Raw genomic sequence first — 18071 nt, 5'->3', positions numbered from 1 at the left:
AAAAAGGGGACTTCTGTGTCCCAGTGACATTCTGGGTTCACTTTCTCTCCACCCTGTCATTAAAATGTACAAAAATGAATGTTTTCGGAGCAGCAATGCTAAGAATTATCATTGCTGCGGTTGCCTGGCAACCTGAGACTTTGGTTATTTTATTTCTAAACAGGGAATGCTATAAAATGATAGCCAGAGTTTGTGCAAATAGTTCTAAATTGATGTTCCCTCTGTAAATCAAAAAGAGATAATCTAGCATTAATGTACATTTAAAAGAGGCTAAATATGCATGTGTATGTATCTGTCTCATACACGAAGATTCTTCCACAGAGCTTCTCCCATCTTATGCTATCTTAAGTAAGTTGGGAGAATTGATATTTCTTTGCATTTTTCTGGCAAATATCAATTTAATTCCATGGTACATGTAAATAATAATCAAGTTCAGAGGGACAGGCCTATGGAACCAGGAGAACTAAAGGTCACAGCGAATAGTAATCTTGAGCCACTTTTCTCCAGTCTTCCAGACCCAGAGTGGGTTTCCAGTTCTGAGGGTGCCCAGCTGATCCCAAAAGCTAATTGGATACTGAGAGGAAGTGTTCCTCCAGACAAGGCAGAGGACTGCCTGCACGCTTCAGAGAAGAGAGTCCCATAACGTCCTTAAGAATCTAGGCTTGCTGCTGCAGGTGTATACCGCCTCATGCAGAAGAGCCGTTAACATTTTGAAAAAGCTGCCTCAGTGATAAAATGTCATTTCCTCAGAGTCACTGAATTGAATTTGTGTTTCTAGTGCTGCCTGCTGGTTTGAGTGAATTGCTGTGCTAGAGGAAGCTGCTGTGTTCTTATACATGACCTGGTTCCTGACCCCTCACGAAAGCCTTTGGAGGAAAAGCATTCCCATTACAGAGCTGTGCAAGGGCATCCTTATCGCTTGGGTGGGATATAGGCTTCTAGAAGTTGATTCTGCTGGTAGTGTTTGCTTACAGTCTGAAGCTTCTGACAACAAACTGCCTCAGGCTCCACCTGCTTTCTTGCAGTTATTGGACCACGGAGAGAGAGGAGGTGAAGTCAGCACAGCTGCCTGGGCCCCAAAGCCCGTCGGTGACGGATCTGAACAAACAAGGATTAGGACTCCTGTCTGCACCACAGACCAAACCCATAAAAGAGGGGAACCAAGCATCACTTACATCATGGGATGGTTATGCAGCACCATTTTGTAAGTTGCCTGGGAAGAGTATGTCAGACAGACACAACATGAGAGGGTCACAGAGTCATTTTCCATGATGTCTTATTAAATAAGAGCCAAAATATTATATATCTGTTGTTTAGAAACAAGAGTATGAGCATCCTGTTGGCAAATAAGCAAATAGATTTGAAATCAGTTAAGGCTTAGACACACCAGGACATAAATTCCTTCAGTAACAAAATCCTTATGTTGTCTTTCAGGAAAAGCTCTCAGAATCTGCTCAAGGACAGTTTGAAAGTGACTTTTCAAGAACAGACACATGCAGAAGTAGCCAGCGCATGGGGTCAATGACCTTTGGATATCACAAGTGCAAAGTCCCCTCAACAGAAATGACAGCTCCCCTGAAAGAAACATGTGACCTATGAAGAACAATGATCATCCACTCTGTGCAAAAGAAAGAAAACAAAACCGAAAACTGAGCCCCAGGCGTAGCTCAGTAGCTCGGGGATAGAGTGCTTGCTTAGCATGTGTGAGGCTCTGGGATCATCACCAGCCCTGAAAAAAAAAAAAAAAAAAGACCTAAAACTTCTCCCTCTCATCATTTATTCAACGAGCAGCTTCTCCCTTCTTCCTTCCCATGAATTCCCCTGCTACTAACCATCAACAGATGAGAAAAGCTTTCTTTTTAAATTTTCTATCTACTTAACAGTTGACCCTCAATAGAAAGCTTTTTCTTTTTGTAAAAACCAGGTGCCACAGAATTGGCTTTGTTGTGAGTTGGGCAGAGGCCCCTGCTCAGTATCAGATGATATGACCTACCGAAGCAACTATTTTTCCACATGGAGTAAATAGGGCCTGAAGTGTCACAATGTGAAGGGTATGCTTCCAAAGGGTTTATATCCTTTATAAGACAACATCTAAAAAGGACCAGAAATTCTATTTTGAGAGAATTAAGTTGTGGTTGTGGTTAGAATTTGAGTCTTTGAGTCTCTGGAAAGATTATAGGCCTTCGGAAGAACTGGGATATAGCATTTTTACTAAAGCTAAAGTTCACCCTGGCCTTCTGGGAACCAAACCTAGGGGTGTAGACCTAGGAGACTGGTCTGTGAATGAGAATTCATGACAATGCCTCCCCTTTTTAAAAAATCTATGAAATGGGAAGGCTCCTAGCACCTTGTTGCCTAAGGAGTGGTAAGGAATGGCAAATGACTATAATGAATGAGCTTGCAGGAAATTTGCAAATGTGTGTCGAAATGCTCAGGAGGAGGACAGATTTTCTGGTCATGAGGTTTCCCCAAAGTTAGAAAGTAATTTGTGCAGCCTGTCAGTGCAGAACTGACTAGGGGGTTGGAGGCTTTGGTGGTCTCCTTGACTTCCCTGCATGCCTTTCTGAATGGTGTCACCATTTAGGATTGATTTATGGCTTCAGGATTGGCCAGCAAGCCCGTGCTGTGTAATGGCTGAGGTTGGGAGCCTGCTCCGGGCCTGCGTCTGTCATTTGTAAAGGCAATATCATTTGCAAAGTCAGAACCATTCAGGGCACATCTAGGGTGCCTGTGGGAGCAACAGGATGGGTAATGAATCCAAACTCACTCTCCGGCTTGCTCACATGACAAATGGTCTGGTACAGTGATGAAGAGAAATGAAGACAGCCTATATCCCCTCTGTGCACATTCCAGTTAATTTCCCAGAAGTAAGCACTAGTAATGCAGGTTCCAAGCACAGAGTTGTCTAGGGTGACAAATGAAGAAGTAGTGGGATTTTTGTTTTGTGTTTTGGTGGGGTAGGGAAGGGTAAAAAATATGGAGTTTGATTTTCTGGGTTTTTGTTGTTGTTGTTGTTGTTTGTTTGTTTCTTTTCCAGCAAGTGAGCAGAAACAAGAAGAAACTGTACGGGTAAAAAACTTTCCTTCTCCGAGGAACCAATGCAAAGACTAAGTTTGACATCCTGAAAGGTGTTTAGTATGCTAACAAAATGCTGCATAATGTGGCTTCAGAGCACTGATGGAATTGATAAAAGAAATCTGGGCCATCCTGCTGTGCCAGATACCCCTGCTGTGCAGAGCAAGGCAGCTAATATATTACAGAGCTTGATGAAAAGGGGGAGCAGGTCAGCCACGTGGGCGCAGAGCTGCCAAGGTCTCTGAAACTGTGAAAAGTGATGCAGTTTGATCCTGCCACCAACTGGCTGGGTGATTTGAGTAAATCTTTGTCTTATCTTTCTGTACCCCCAAAGAGAATAGTTTCTAGTTGATTAATCACTTTGCAAATGCAATGTGCAGACACCAAATATTAAATCAATGAGAAAATGTTATGGCAAAGCTTATAAATAACCATGGACAGGAAGGATCAAGGGAGGGTAGTAAGGACCAAGGAGTGACAGAACAAATGTACTAGCTAATGGATGTTTTGGGGAGGACATAGTTGGCTGGCTGGTGAGGCTACCATGCTATCATAACTCAGCCATGGGCTGCCCAACAAGCTCTTGGTGAGGTGTGTTAGGCAAAGAAAGGACAGCTGATGGAAGCGTGTGCCTGAAGATCAGTGTCCTGATGGCAGGGGACAACCCCATCACTGTGTCTCATGCAGACCCAGCATTTATGTTAAGTCTATGCTTAACATACACATAGAGACACTATGATCAGTACTCTGAATGCCAGAATGGAAGGAAGGAAGCTCCCTGGAATTGAACAGACACATGTCTGCAGGGACTGGGGAGTTGGGGTGGGGGGTTTGTGCTTGTCCTTCTAAGAGGGCAGGTGGCTGTTTGTTAAGGCTACCTGAGGTTAAAAATATGTTTAATTTAATAAGAGACCTTAAATTAGTAATAAAAGTCTTAATGTTTCCCTATTTGTTTATAGTAAAACCTAACTCTAACCATAAGGAAGTTACTTTATCTAAATTAAAAATAATTTCATAGGCTTATAGTCATTCATCCCTCCTACCATCAATTCAAAAAGTATTTATTGAAATCATAAAGGCATGCCACTCTTCAGGAAAACCCGCGTGAGCAATACAAGTAAATATACAAACAGTGACCTCATAAGGTGGTATCTTGAATTTTATCTCCATTATGATCTATTGTTAACACATTCACAGTCATGAGTCTCATTTTATAGAAACCAACTAGGAACACCTTTGTTTCTTTATAAGTTGTCCAGACTTGACATCCCACTCCAGAATAACCGGCCTTCCCTCCCTCCCTCCCTCCCTCCCTCCCTTCCTTCCTTCCTTCCTTCCTTCCTTCCTTCCTTCCTTTCTTTCCTTCTTTTTTGAACTCACAAGTTGAGTTTATTTAACAACAGAAATAATAGAAATGAAACTTTACAAAACTTAACTTGAATTTTTTTTTTTTTCCTCAATGGCTTGGGAAAACTATTTCCAGGTTTATCAAGTGGGAATCCAAATTTCAAGAATTGTCTCAGACTGGAATATAATCACATTTATGCTTCTATAAGGTTAGTAATGGTGCTCCCAGTGGAAAATAAAATCACAGTGTTTTTAGCAGGTCTGACATCAACTTAGGGCAGAGGGAAGGAGAACTCAAGGACTCATCCTGGGGCTGAGGAGATAGCTCAGTTGGTAGAGTGCCTTGCAAGCACAAGGCCCTGGGTTCGATCCTCAGCACCGCAAAAAAAAAAAAAAAAAAAAAAAAAAAAAGACTCATCCTGAATCTCAGTTACTGTAAAACAAACTGCTTGATTTACCTTTTACCTCCCTGACTATAACTTGCATTTTGTAGAATTTTCACAGATTGAAAAATGATTCCATATATTTTTATTCATAGCAATTCTGTAAGGTAGGTATTATTTCCATTTAAATAAATAAGGATAGCCTCAACCAGATAATCATTATTGGTTACTGGCCATAGTGTTCTATAGTCAACCAAAAAACTTCCATATACTAATTGTATATCATTGTGAGTCTTATATTCCTGAGATATAGACAAGATATACAGTTATAACCCTTATTTAATGATTATGAAAGGGTCTATAGCTAGTAAGATGCACAGCTGGGCATTGTCAGAGGCCTGGATAGCCAGTGAAGCACCCACTACCCCCCACATTGCCCAGTGAGCTGGGTGATGGTGGTGAGGGTTGGTTGAGCTGGGTCAGTTATGGGCATAGGTGGTAGGGCAAGTTCCTGGCTATGTCAGACATGGGAGCTGCTCTAATTTCATCATCTTGGAGCAATAACAGAAAGAGAGAAAGAATATAATATGTAGAACAAACATTTGCATGGAATAGGGCCGGGTAATTCCCCAAACCTAACACACTCTCCTAAGTAGGGCTGCCAGATAACATATAGGATTCCTATGGAATCCACACAATAAAGGGGGAGGGCATACTTACACTAAAAAATTATTTCTTTACCTGGAATCCAAATGTAACTTGACACCTGTTTTTTTTTTTTAATTGGTTTAATTTGACAGTCTTAAAGAAAAGTCAATCTTCAGCCAGTTGCTCACATCACTATGAAATAACACACATCAGTACAATGGTGACAACAATTCATAACTAGTCATTGTGATTGGAGACCTCAACTGAGATGATTTCTTATTTCTTCTGAGTAGCTTAAAGTTAGTACTGGAATTAATTTAAGTATTTCTAAAACTCTTCAATACGGAAGATGACACATTACACAATTGTTAGCTAAGGCTGATCTATGGCTCTGAACTACTAATTTGGCTCAGACTTTCCCTCTGTGCCACACTTCTCCCTAGATGGCACTGGACTGAGTGAGTCTCCCACACCCAGCTCTGGTTCCATGTTTACCCCACTTATCTTTCAAATAGAATCACTTACTTGTATGGGATATGTTTGCTGCCATTGACGAGAGCCAGGATGACATTGCCCAGTGCGGACAGTGAGAGGCACAGCCCTGAACCTCCTTCTCGATTTTTGCTAAGAGCTTTCACACAGCTGCCAAGATCAATGAGATGCAGGCGACTGCGACCTCCAGACACTATCATGGGAGAGAAGACAAGAGAAGAGAGAATAGGTAAGTTATGGCAAACACTCTTCTGTTCTTCATGCAGCTCCTTGGGAAATCTGAGAAGAAAAAGAAAATTGGAAAGAAGAGGTTGATGTTCATGATCTAGTGGGAAATCCAAACAATATCATATTGGGTTACAAATAGCACTGGTCCTCTTAAATTCTGCCTACGACAATCGCTGACCTGCTAAAACTTGATATTCATACTATAAACAAATGAATAACTCCAGTAGTTTGGATTGGATGAGATTTTAGAAAAGGCAAATGTCTAACTAAAGGAGGAAAAAGGTTTGTAACTTAATGTCCTCTGGATAGCAGAATTCTGAAACCCATCAAGTTAAAAATGATTGGCCCACGAGTGATTGTCTGCTTTGGTTGATCACTGTAGAGACCCACCCCAACTCAAATTTCAGCCATGAATCATGTTGATAACCCAAGTAAAATCTGGAAGAAGTAGAGACAGGGAAGACCCAAATATTTGCTAAGTATCTGCCAATTGCCAAGTGCTACTCAAACTGCAGTCTCATTCAGTTTTCATGGTAAAATTATAAATTAAATACTATTATCCTTTTCTATAGATGAGAAAATAAAACTCAGAAAAATCAAGAAATTTGCCCATGAGTATTTCTGCTTCTGCTTTAGAGGAAGTAATGAGGACTTGATTGGTCCTCTTACTTGAAACAACCAAAAAATGGATAAAATGTATAAAACAACTGTAAGACATGAGACATAAGCAGCAAAGAACAATGATGGTCCCTGAGGAATGGGGAGATAAGGAAGGCAAATACTTCCTATATCTCATCATATTGCTTTGAGAGAATTTCCAGGCCTGGTAGAGGGAGAAGGGACTCAGGTAGAAGCTGGTGAATTCCCTGATTTGAGGAGAGAGGAGAGGCCAAGGCAATAGTTTACTGAACAGAGTATTGGAAAGGAGAGAACTCTAGAGACTTACAGAAGGTCCCACGAGTATTCAGCTGAGTACTGATCAGCAAATGCATATGAAGAAACTACCTACAGCTAGGGAACTGACCATCTGAAAAGAATAGAGGTAACAGTGCACACGGCTGCAAATAGTGTTTTTCCTCCCACCAGCCAGACTGGGAAATCTCAATATTCAAAGGATATTAGGTAGAGTACTCAGAAGGGTCTTGCTTCAGTAATGGGGGACACTTAGTGCTGGATGGAGCACAGACCTGGTCCCATTGAACAAATATTAAAAGCAAGACCATTAAGGATCAAACCATTTCCAGGTAATCAACTACATCCTCAAAGAAACCTTAAGAATATTTACAAGGTACAAAAATATCTAGCAGCCAACAAGGTAAATCCAAATGTCTGACACCTAATAAAAATAACTAGGCATTGCAAAGAAGCAGGGAAATGAGATTTATAATGAAGGGATAATTGAAACCAACCCAGAATGAGCATAGGTGTTAGAATTGACAGAGAGAGCTATTAAAACAGTCATTAAGACTTACTTCAAATGTTCAAAAAGTTAAACAGAGACATGGAATATGTATTTTTAAAAAGGCAAAATGAACCTCTAGGGATGAACACTATAATGTGTGAGATGAAAAACATACTGGGTAGAATAGCAGATTAGACATTGTAAAAGGAAAGATGAGTAAGTTTGAAGAACTAGCAATATAAATTCTCTAAAAGGAAATACACAGAGAGAATTACAAGTTAAAAACAAACAAACAAACAAAAAACAGGTAGAAAAATAAAAGAGCTATAGTATTTCAAGTATCTCAATATATGTAACTGGAATTCCTGAAGGAGACAGAGTGTATTACAGATGAAATACTTGAAGAAATAATGGCTAAAACTTCCCCAAATCTGATGAAAACCATAAACCCACAGATCTGAGAATCTCAATCAGCTCCAAGCACAAGAAACATGAAAACTACAGCAAGGCACATCATAATCACACTGCTCAAAATGAATGATCAAGAGAAAAATCTCAAGAACAGCCCGAGGAACAAAAGCATATTACATATAGAGGAACAATGATGCGTGTGACGGCACATTTCTTGCTGGAAATAATGCAAGTGAGAAGAAGATGGTGCAGCAAAATTTTTAAAGTACTAAAAATTGTCAGACTCAAAGTACACACCCATAAAAAGCATCCCTTCAAAACAAAAGGAAAATAAAGACATTTCCAGACTTTAAAAAGCTGAAGGAATTCACCAAAGGTAGCCTCACAAAGGAAATAAATAAACAAAGGAATGAAGAGCTTTGGGAATAAGTGCATGTGTAAATGTGTAAGTTTTTAAAAATTCTTATTAAATCTCTTTAAAAAATAATTATTAAAAGAAAATAACAATGTAATGTATGGGTTATGACATGTGTTTTAGATATGAGGTGTCTCCCAAAAACTCATGTGTGAGACAATGCAAGAATGTTTGGAGGTGAAATGATTAGATTATGAGAGGTGCATCCTAATCAGTGATTAATTCACTGAGATGAATTAACTGAACAGTAATGATAGATGGGTAGGATGTGGCTGGAGCAAGTAGCTCACTGGGGCGGCGGGGGGGTCTCCCTTTGGGTCTTATATTTTGTTCTTGGTGAGCAGAGCTCTCTCTTTTCTTCTTGGTTCTCATGTCCTGAGTTGCTGTCCTCCACCATGCCCTTCTGCCATGATGTTTCACCTCACTTTGGGCCCAGTTGAATGACCATGGACTGAACCTCTGAAATAGTGAGAAAATAAGCTTTTCTTCCATTAAGTTGTTCTTGTCAGGTCTTCTGGTCACAGCAGTGAAAAAACTGACTAAAACAATATATGTAAAGTTATAAATGTTTGACAATAATAATACCAAGATCTGAGAGGAGAAATGGAACTAGACTATTGTAAGGTTCTTATTCTACACACCAAATGATACAATACTTGAGAATAGATGGCAGTAACTTAACAATGTGCACTACAAATCCTAAATAGCACTAAATAACAAAGAGTTATAGCTAATAAACCAAAGAGACATACAATGAAATCACTAAAAGTGTTTAATAAATCCGAAAGGTGGCAGATTAAAAGTAAAGAACAAAAACAAATGACACAAATAGAAAACACAGAAAAGTAGTACTTTGCACCAAACCATTTCAATAATCACACTAAGTATAAATAGTCTGAATACCCTTATTAACAGGCAGAAATTGTCAGATGAATAAAAAAGTGTGATTTTACTATATGCTTTCTATAAAGAAATGCACTTCAAATACAAATAAACAATAGATGAAATGCATAAGTAAGGGAAAAGCTCACATTTACCAATTTACCATAAGAGAGTTGGAGTAGATACACAAGCATTAGACAAAAAAGACTGAAGACAAAAAATGCTCTTTGAGGTAAAGAGGAACACTTCATAATGACAAAGAGGGCAATCAAGAGCCATGGCAAAAACCCAAAGGCCTAATGTTTTCTCTGATAAGTGGATGATGATACATAATGGGGGCGGGGGCGGGGAGGGTAAGAGAAGAATGAAGGAACTTTGGATGGTGTAGAGGGAAATGGGGCTGGAGGGGGTGGGGGAAGGAAAGAGAGTGGACTGAGACAGACATCATTACCCTATGTACATGTATGATTACATGAATGGTGTGAATCTACATCATGCACAACCATAGAAATGAAAGGTTGCACCCCATTTGTGTACAATGAATCAAAGTGCAGTCTGTAAAAATGAATAAATAAAAAAAAGAGGCCATGACAAAAACTAAGAGCAGATGTTCAAATATATGACTATCTTCCTGATAGAACTACAGGATAAATAGATAATTGTAGTTGGAGATTTCAAATACCCATGTCTCAAAAACTGATATAACTAGTACACTGAAAACTAGTCAAGATACAGATTTAAACAACTTGAGCTTTATGTAACATTCAACCCAACAACAGCAGAATACACATTCTTTTAAAGGGCACATAAAACATTTTCCAATACCACCATATTCTGGTCCATAAAACAGGTCTAAATAAAATTTAAAGGATTCACATTACTCAGTGTGTTCTGTGACATAATGGAACTAAAGGAGAAATCACTGTAGAATGATATCTGGAGAATCCCCCAATATTCTGAAACTCAACGTCTCAGCATTAAATAACCAATGGCCAAAGAAGACACAAAATGGAACTTAAAAAGTGTTTTTGAGTCAATAAAATGAAGACGCAACATATCCAAATTTGTGAGCTGCCTGTAAAGATGAACTTAGGAAGAAATTTACAGCACTATATGCCTATATAAAAAAATAACAGAAGTCTCACATCAATGATCTCAACTTCCACCTTAAGAAATGAGAAAACGATGAGCAAATTAAAGACAGAATAAATAGTAGAAAGGATATAATTAACAAAAAAGCAGAAATCAATGAAATAGAAAATCAAAAATTAATGGAGAAAAATCACTGAAACCAAAAGCTGATTCTTTAGGAAGATCAGTGACATTAATGAATCTCTACCTAGCACAACTGATGTGGAAAGAGGACCCAATTATCAGCATCAGGAATGAGGGAGATGGCCTCATCTATAATTTTTATGGGTCTCAAAAGAGTAAGAAATAGTACGTCACTAAATTAGACAACTTGAAAGAATGGGAAAATTTCTTGAAAGATACAAAATACCAAAGCTCACTCAAGAAATAATAGAAAATATAAATAACCCTGAATCCATGAATGATATAGAATCTGTTGTTATCAACCAGCCCACAAAGGGAAAGATTAAGGATCAGATGGCCACACTGATGAATTCTACCAAACAAAGAAGAAATAATACAATTCTACCCAAACTCTTCCTGAAAATGAAATAGGATGGAATACTTCCAAAGTCATACTATGAGACCAGGATTCTTCTGACACCAAAAAAAAAAAAAAAAAAAAAAAAAAAAATTACAAGAACAGAAAACAAAAGACCAACCTTTCTCATGAACACTGATGCAGAATTTCTGAACAAAGTTATTAGGGAACCATATTTTAAAATTGTATTTAGTGGTATATAAAAAAAGATTTTACACTATGAGAAAGTGCAGTTTGTCCCACAAATGTAAGATTGGTTACCAAAGAAAATTAATTTATCAGTATAATTTACCATACTAAAAAACTAGAGGGGATTCTATGTGATTCTCTCACTACAAGCAGAAAAAGCATTTACTAAAATCCAATATTCATTCCTGAGACTACTGCTAACATCATGCTTAAGCCAGGCGTGGTGGCAAGCACCTGTAATCCCAGCAGCTTGGGAGGCTGAGACAGGACGATTGCTAATTCAAAGCCAGCCTCAGCAAAAGTGAGGTGCTCAACAACACAGTGAGACCCTATCTCTAAATAAAATATAAAATAGGGCTGGGGATGTGGCTCAGTGGTCATGTGCCCCTGAGTTCAATCCTTGGTACCAAAAAAAAAAAAAAAAAAAAAAAAAAAAATTAACATCATGCTTAATGGTAGAAGACTAAATGTTTTCCCTTTAATCAGGATCAAGATAAGGATTTCTACTTTCACCATTATTATTCAACATTGTACTGGAAGTCCTTGCTTATACAAGCCAAGAAAAAGAAAGAGAAAGAGAAAGATCCAGACTTGAAGAAGCTAAATGTCTGTATTGGCAGAAAGAGTTACTAGATCCAATTAAGTGAATTTAGTAAGGTTGCAGAATAGAAGATCAAGAGACAAAAGTCCATTATATTTTTATATAATAATAACAAATTGAGGGAAATTGAAATTTAAAAATACCTTTTGTAATAGCCTTAAAATATTAATTAGAAATAAATTTGATAAAAAATACCTGTACATTAAAAACTATAAAACATTGCCAAGAGAAATTAATAAGACCTAAAAAACGAAAGAGAGAGATTGTGCTCATGGGTCAGAAGACTCAACATTATTTAGATATCAATCTCTGCAAATTGATCTATAGAGTCAACACAATCCTAATCAGAAACCTAGCAGAACTTTTGGTTAGAAAATGTTTTTACAAAATCCATTTAGAAAGAGATTCTAATTTACATGGAAATGCAAGAAATCTAGACTAGCCAAAACAACAACAGCAGAAAACCTTTAAAAAATACTAAAAAAGTTGAAAAACAAGAACTACTTTTTTTCAAAACTTAAAAACCTACCATAGTTAATGGTGTTGATGTAAGATAGACAAATAGATTAATGAAACAGAACAGAAATTCCAGAGACAGACACACAAAAATATGGATAAATAATTCTTTTTTTAATACTAAAGTGTATTTTTTATAACTTTATTGTTTTATTTATTGTTTAATGTGGTGCTAAGGACTGAACCCAGTCCCTCACACATGCTAGGCAAGCACTCAACCACTGAGCCACAACCCCAGCCCTGACAAATAATTCTTGACAAATTCAGTAGAGAAAACTTAGTTTTTACAACTAATGATACTGGAATAATTACATATTCAAATGCAAAAAAAACACACAAACCCCCCCCAAAAAAAAAAACAAGATAAAAGCAACTTCAGTCCATATATTGTGCAATATACAATGATTAACTAAAAATTGATTAATGACAAAGTAAAACCTAAAATTTCTCCTAGAAGATAGCATGACATGAAATCTTTTTTACCTTGGTTAAGGCAAAAATTTCTTATCTGTATCACCAAAAACAGTTCATAAAAGAGCATATATACATACATAGGACTTCATCAAAAATGAGTATTTTTCCTCTTGGAAAAGATAAACCAGAGACTGGAAGAAAATATTTGTAAATCATATATCTGATAAAGGACTTGTATTCAGAATTTTTAGGAAAAACAATAAAAATTTAAGGAAGGACAAAAGATATGAACACACTTCACCAGACGGGATGCATGGATGCCAAATGGGCACATGGAAAGATGTTCAGCATTGCTGGTCATTAGTGATATGCAAACAAAAATCACAAGGAGGGCTGGGGTTGTAGCTCAGTGGTAGAGCACTTACTCAGCATGTGTGAGGGATTGGGTTCCATCCTCAGCACCACACATGAATAAAAAAAATAAAATAAAAAGTATGGTGTCTATCTATGACTAAAAAATACAAACATATCTTTTAAAAATCACAATGAGATACTTTCCTGTAAAGAGGCAAAAATTGTTACACTCTATTTATGTATGATCTATCAAAATGTATAAATGCATTGTCATGTACAACTAATTAGAAAAAATAAAATAAAAAAATTTTTAAAAAGAGGCAAAAATTTTAAAGAATGACCATATCGCATGTTGGTAAGGATGTAGAGGGAGTAGAACTCTCATGTGGGGATATAAAATAGTTCAACCACTTCGGGAAACCTTTTGGCAGTTTCTTAAAAAGCTATGCATACATTTACTATATGATCCAGCCTTGCCAGTTCTAGGCATTTACCCCTTCTCCCCAAAAGAAAATGCATATACAGACTATATATGAGTGCTCACAAGAATTTGTCCCAAGCAGAAAACAATACAAATGTCCATGAACAGGTGGATGGACAGGCAAGTTATGGTGTATCTAGACAATGGACCACTATTCAGAAATATAAATAAGTGCACTATTGATAGGGTCAATAAAATGACTCAATCTCAAAAATAATTGCACTGAGTAAAATAAGCCACACGAAAAAGTAGACTTTCAATATGATTGCATTTATATAAAATTCTAGGAAATGAAAACTAATGTATAGAAACAAAGTAGGTCAGCAGCTGTCTGTGGATAGGGAAGAGGAAGAGGAGTTGGAGGGAAGGATTCGAGGGTGTCATGGAAAAGTTTGGGATGATAGATGTGTTCATTCTCTTCATATGGCAGTGGTTTCATGATTATCAGATTGTACAAGTTAAATACTTGCAGTTTATTATATCTCAAGTATATCTGATTAATGTTTAACGGGCAAGATCACACAACCAGAGCTATTATTCAAACCAGGGTCTACCTGACTTCAACACGTGTGTTCTTTATTCTGAACCTGTGTATGACCCAGCTCTTTGGTCATTTCCTTTCCTCCGCCTTGCTCCCAGGTCCCTGGACGTCTACATTTCCAGGTGGTCCAGCTCACACCACCTTACCTGTTGCTTCAGTACAGAAGGAAAACAGCAAAGGTGGAAGTGGAAACTTCCCAAAGCTATTGTGGAGGCCAGGTAATTTGGGGCGAAAGACAGAGGAAAAGAAATGACTAAGGAGCTGGGTTTATGAAAGATTCTGGTAGCGGGACTGGGGCTGTGGCTCAGTGGTAGAGCACTTGCCTAGCATGCGTGAGGCCCTGGGTTCGATCCTCAGCATCACATACAAATAAAATAAAGATACTGTGTCCACCCACAACTAACATATCCATAAGTATATGTAAAAATGTTTTTTAAAAAAAAGAGTCTGGTAGAGAAGCTCAGGCAGGAGTGGGACGTGGGCACGTCTGGGTCTTGGTGGCTGCATACATGGGACACTTCGGGAGTTCCTCTGCAGCGTCTGGGTGCCTGCACATCTGCAAGAAGAACCTAAATAACAGCACTGACGCAGAGGGCAAGGCACTGCTCATGCTGCAGAACAAGAATACCTGGGAACCTGGTCCTAACCCTAACTCCTCCATCCCGTCCCTCCCTGAACTCCCATACTAGTACTGAGAAAAAAGGTGATGAATGTTTGAAGAAGGCACAGCTTTGCCACTCAGTTCTCCGGCCACTCTGGTCCATCTACGGCAAATAACTTTTTACAATAAAGAAGTTAATTTTGTTCATCTTCAACTATACCCAGGGCAACCCCTTAAAAGGAATGATGTTACTTCTCTTTTATCCCATTTCATATCATGCAAGATCGGGTCATGGCAGTGTGCTAAGGAAATAGTTTTCTTTTAAAAGCAAAATACCATCTGTTTTGCAGCCTAATTATATAGACAGGAGAAGCTCAGATATTCCACATGTGCCTCAGATTAAAGGGCAAAGACAGAGACCAATTTGGACTTTCAGACTCTAATAGTCCATTTGATGTAATGGAATGAAATGCATAATGTGCATGTAGTAAAACAGAACACAGAGAACAAAAGGCACAGTTTAGACTGTGCTGAAGAATATTATAAAATACCTATAATTATACCTGCATGACTCAAAACGAAAGTCACATTAACACAATGGAAAATCTACCCACTGCAGTTCTGGTAGTCACAGCATTCGGAATTTCACACATGGAGCTCGATCTGAACTGGTGAAAGGTGAGTGACACAGGCCCTTTGCTGTCATCAAGAATTTACATCATGCAAGTGGCTGGAGAAAAAGTAGTCCTACACAAGTGAATGAAATAGGTGATAATATCAGGTGAGAAGCAGGCTCCTCATCCAGATTTGTGGTCAAGGTCACAGGGTTAAAGGAACAAAACTCAGTCAGCCTTGAATAATCCTTTATTTATATTTTAAGTCTAGACTTAGACCAAACCAGATGACCCACATGTTTTATTCTCCCACAGGAAGCAACATACTAATTTTACCCACTCCTAGCAGTGTTTTATGGAGGCCTGGTAGGTTCCAGGAAATGCTACATTCTCCTAATATCACTTAATCTCTACAATAATCTTGTAAAGTAGGAAGTAGTCCCATTATATGGATGAGAAAACTGAGTTTCGCAGATGTTAAATAAATCACCCTGAGATCCCATTGGAAACCAGTGCTGAGGCTAAGATAAAAACACAAAACTAACTACATAGCATGTCGGCTCTTTTTAAAATTCTTTTTCCTTTTCTCCCTCCCTCCTTCCTCCTTTCCTTTCTTTCTTAATTTTTCCTTTTTATTTTTTTCCTGGTACTGGGGATTTAACCCAGGGGAACTTTACCACTGAGCCACATTCCCAGTCCTTTGTATTTTTTAATTTTGAGACAGGGTCTCACTAAGTTGTTGATCCTCCTGTCTTGGCCTCCCAAGCCACTGCAATTACAGGTGCAATTACCGCCACGCCTGGCTGTGGAAATTCTCTTAAACTCGCCTTCCCTTAACAGAGTGGTTTCAAATTTTGTAGCACAGTTGAATCATTTGGAAGCTTTTAGGAAACACTAGTGGCTGGCTCCCCTTCCCAGGCTTTCTAATTTAATTGGACTGGAGAGCAGCACTGGTCTTGGGGTTCCTTACAAAGCTCACCAGGTGGTGGTAATGAACCAGAGTTTGAGAACCACTGCCTCACCACCTGGCCAGGCTAGCTAAGCTCCTCACTCACCTTTGTAAGACACACTGCCTGACACCTACGGCACGCTGAAAGCTAGTAGCTAGCGGGGTCTGTTGTCCAGTTTGTCCGAAAACTTTTGCTCCAAAAATATAAGCTATCTACTTATCCACAGGTCAACTACATTTCCTCCTAAACCTATTTATGCCACGTGTACTTATTATAAATAAAAATATAATAAAATACTATGTGAATAAAAATGATTTGTAAATAGTCAATGTTTCCATAAAAATTAAACTCAGTGCTTTGGAAAAATGTGATAAAAAATGACATGCTTTTTTAAAAATAACACACTGAAACAAGTATGGGTAAGAAATTATAGAGAGGAAACACCCAGTTGACTGCTCAAATATCTTTTAAGTTTTTGAATCTCTTCAAAGACATTTAAAGCAAAAACTAGAGTACTCACAGGATTGTGGTTCATGAAAATAGACCTTCATGTTGAATACTCATCTCAAAGAGAAAGTCATGGCCCTATGTCATTCGTGGATGAATAAATACACATTGAAGTCACAATGTTTCTGACATGAAACATTTTGTACTATTTCCCCCAACTTTCTCAATTAACTGACCAACTCCTGATTTTGAGGCCTAAGAGGCCTTCTCACACCATCTGTTTACACGAAAGGATGGATCCTCTTTCCCTTTCTGAAACAAGTCATACTAGATGGCAGAGAAATTCAGGCTTTAAAATACAGCATCCACTCCACTGCACTCAACACCTGAGCAGGGAGCACTGGTGTGCCAACACAAGCCCAGCATTGTGGGGACCAAGGAAGAAGAACAGGGGCCTCTTGTCCTCAGGGCTCGGCCCAGCACACAATCGATGACAATGTAAGGCAGAGTTAGGCATGGCATGAAATTCCCCCGACTGCTATGGAATTCAAAGGAGGAAGAGATTGTGCAGAAAGAAGGATCTGGAGACTTCATGAAGGAGGCCGCTCAGGGAGGAAGTAGGGTAGAGACAAGTTTTGTGGTTGTTGTTATTGTTTCTTTCCTTTCCTCCCTCCCTTCTTTGATGGTAGGAGAAATTTAAAATGTAAGCATGAAAAGACAATTGCCAAGGTCCCAATTGAAGGTCCCAGAAGAGGCGGGAAGGATAAGAGTAAGAAGGCCAGGAGATGGGAGACCACCAGTGGGAAAGGAGCCAGGGAAGAACTGAGGCACACGGACCAGGAGATTTTGAAGCTAAAAGGGGAGGGGTGAGGGAACACACCAGTTTAACTCCATCTTCTCAGGGAGTAGGACATTGCTTATCTACTGAGAGTGGTGGGCAGGAACAGGCAGTTTAGAAGATTCAGAACCGCCTGGCACAGTGGTGCATGCCTGTGATCCTAGAGGCTCAGGAGGCTGAGGCAGGAGGCTTGGAAGTTCAAAGCCAGTCTTAGCAACTCAATGAGGCCCTGAGCAACTTAGTGCAACCCTGTCTCTAAAAATTACAAAAAAGGTCTGAGATGTGATTTAGTGGTTAAGCAACCCTGGGTTCAATCCCTGGTACCAAAAAAAAAAAAAAAAAGATTCAGAACTGCTATGTGAAGGGAAGGCTATGAGCGGGTACCATGGGGGTTCAGAACATTGTCTCCTGGTCAAAGTTTTAAAAAATTCTATTACACAAATTTTAACATAGAGAACTATCACCTCACTATTGACGAGGAGGGAGATGGCAGCCCTGCAGTGTATGGACATCCTTGTTGCCCAGGGCTATACTGCTAGGGACAGCAGGTGCCCAGCTCTGACCCCTTTG

The 18071-nt window shown here is 38.8% G+C and overlaps 1 protein-coding gene across 2 annotated transcripts in view; it reads right to left on the bottom strand.

The window, feature by feature from the left end:
• The window catches only part of KIF26B (kinesin family member 26B), a 490037-nt gene that overhangs the window by 65150 nt on the left and 406816 nt on the right, over window positions 1-18071 (bottom strand). For both annotated transcript variants that reach the window (XM_079106603.1, XM_079106604.1), the window contains one exon: window positions 5979-6138. In XM_079106603.1, coding sequence (XP_078962729.1) covers window positions 5979-6138 — 160 coding nt within the window. The remainder of the gene's footprint in view (window positions 1-5978; window positions 6139-18071) is intronic.

This window comes from Sciurus vulgaris (genome assembly GCF_902686455.1).
Source record: "Sciurus vulgaris genome assembly, chromosome: 12".
Taxonomy (NCBI): Eukaryota; Metazoa; Chordata; class Mammalia; order Rodentia; family Sciuridae; genus Sciurus; species Sciurus vulgaris.
The sequence above is the reverse complement of the archived record's forward strand: the minus strand, read 5'-3'. Positions and strand labels throughout refer to the sequence as shown.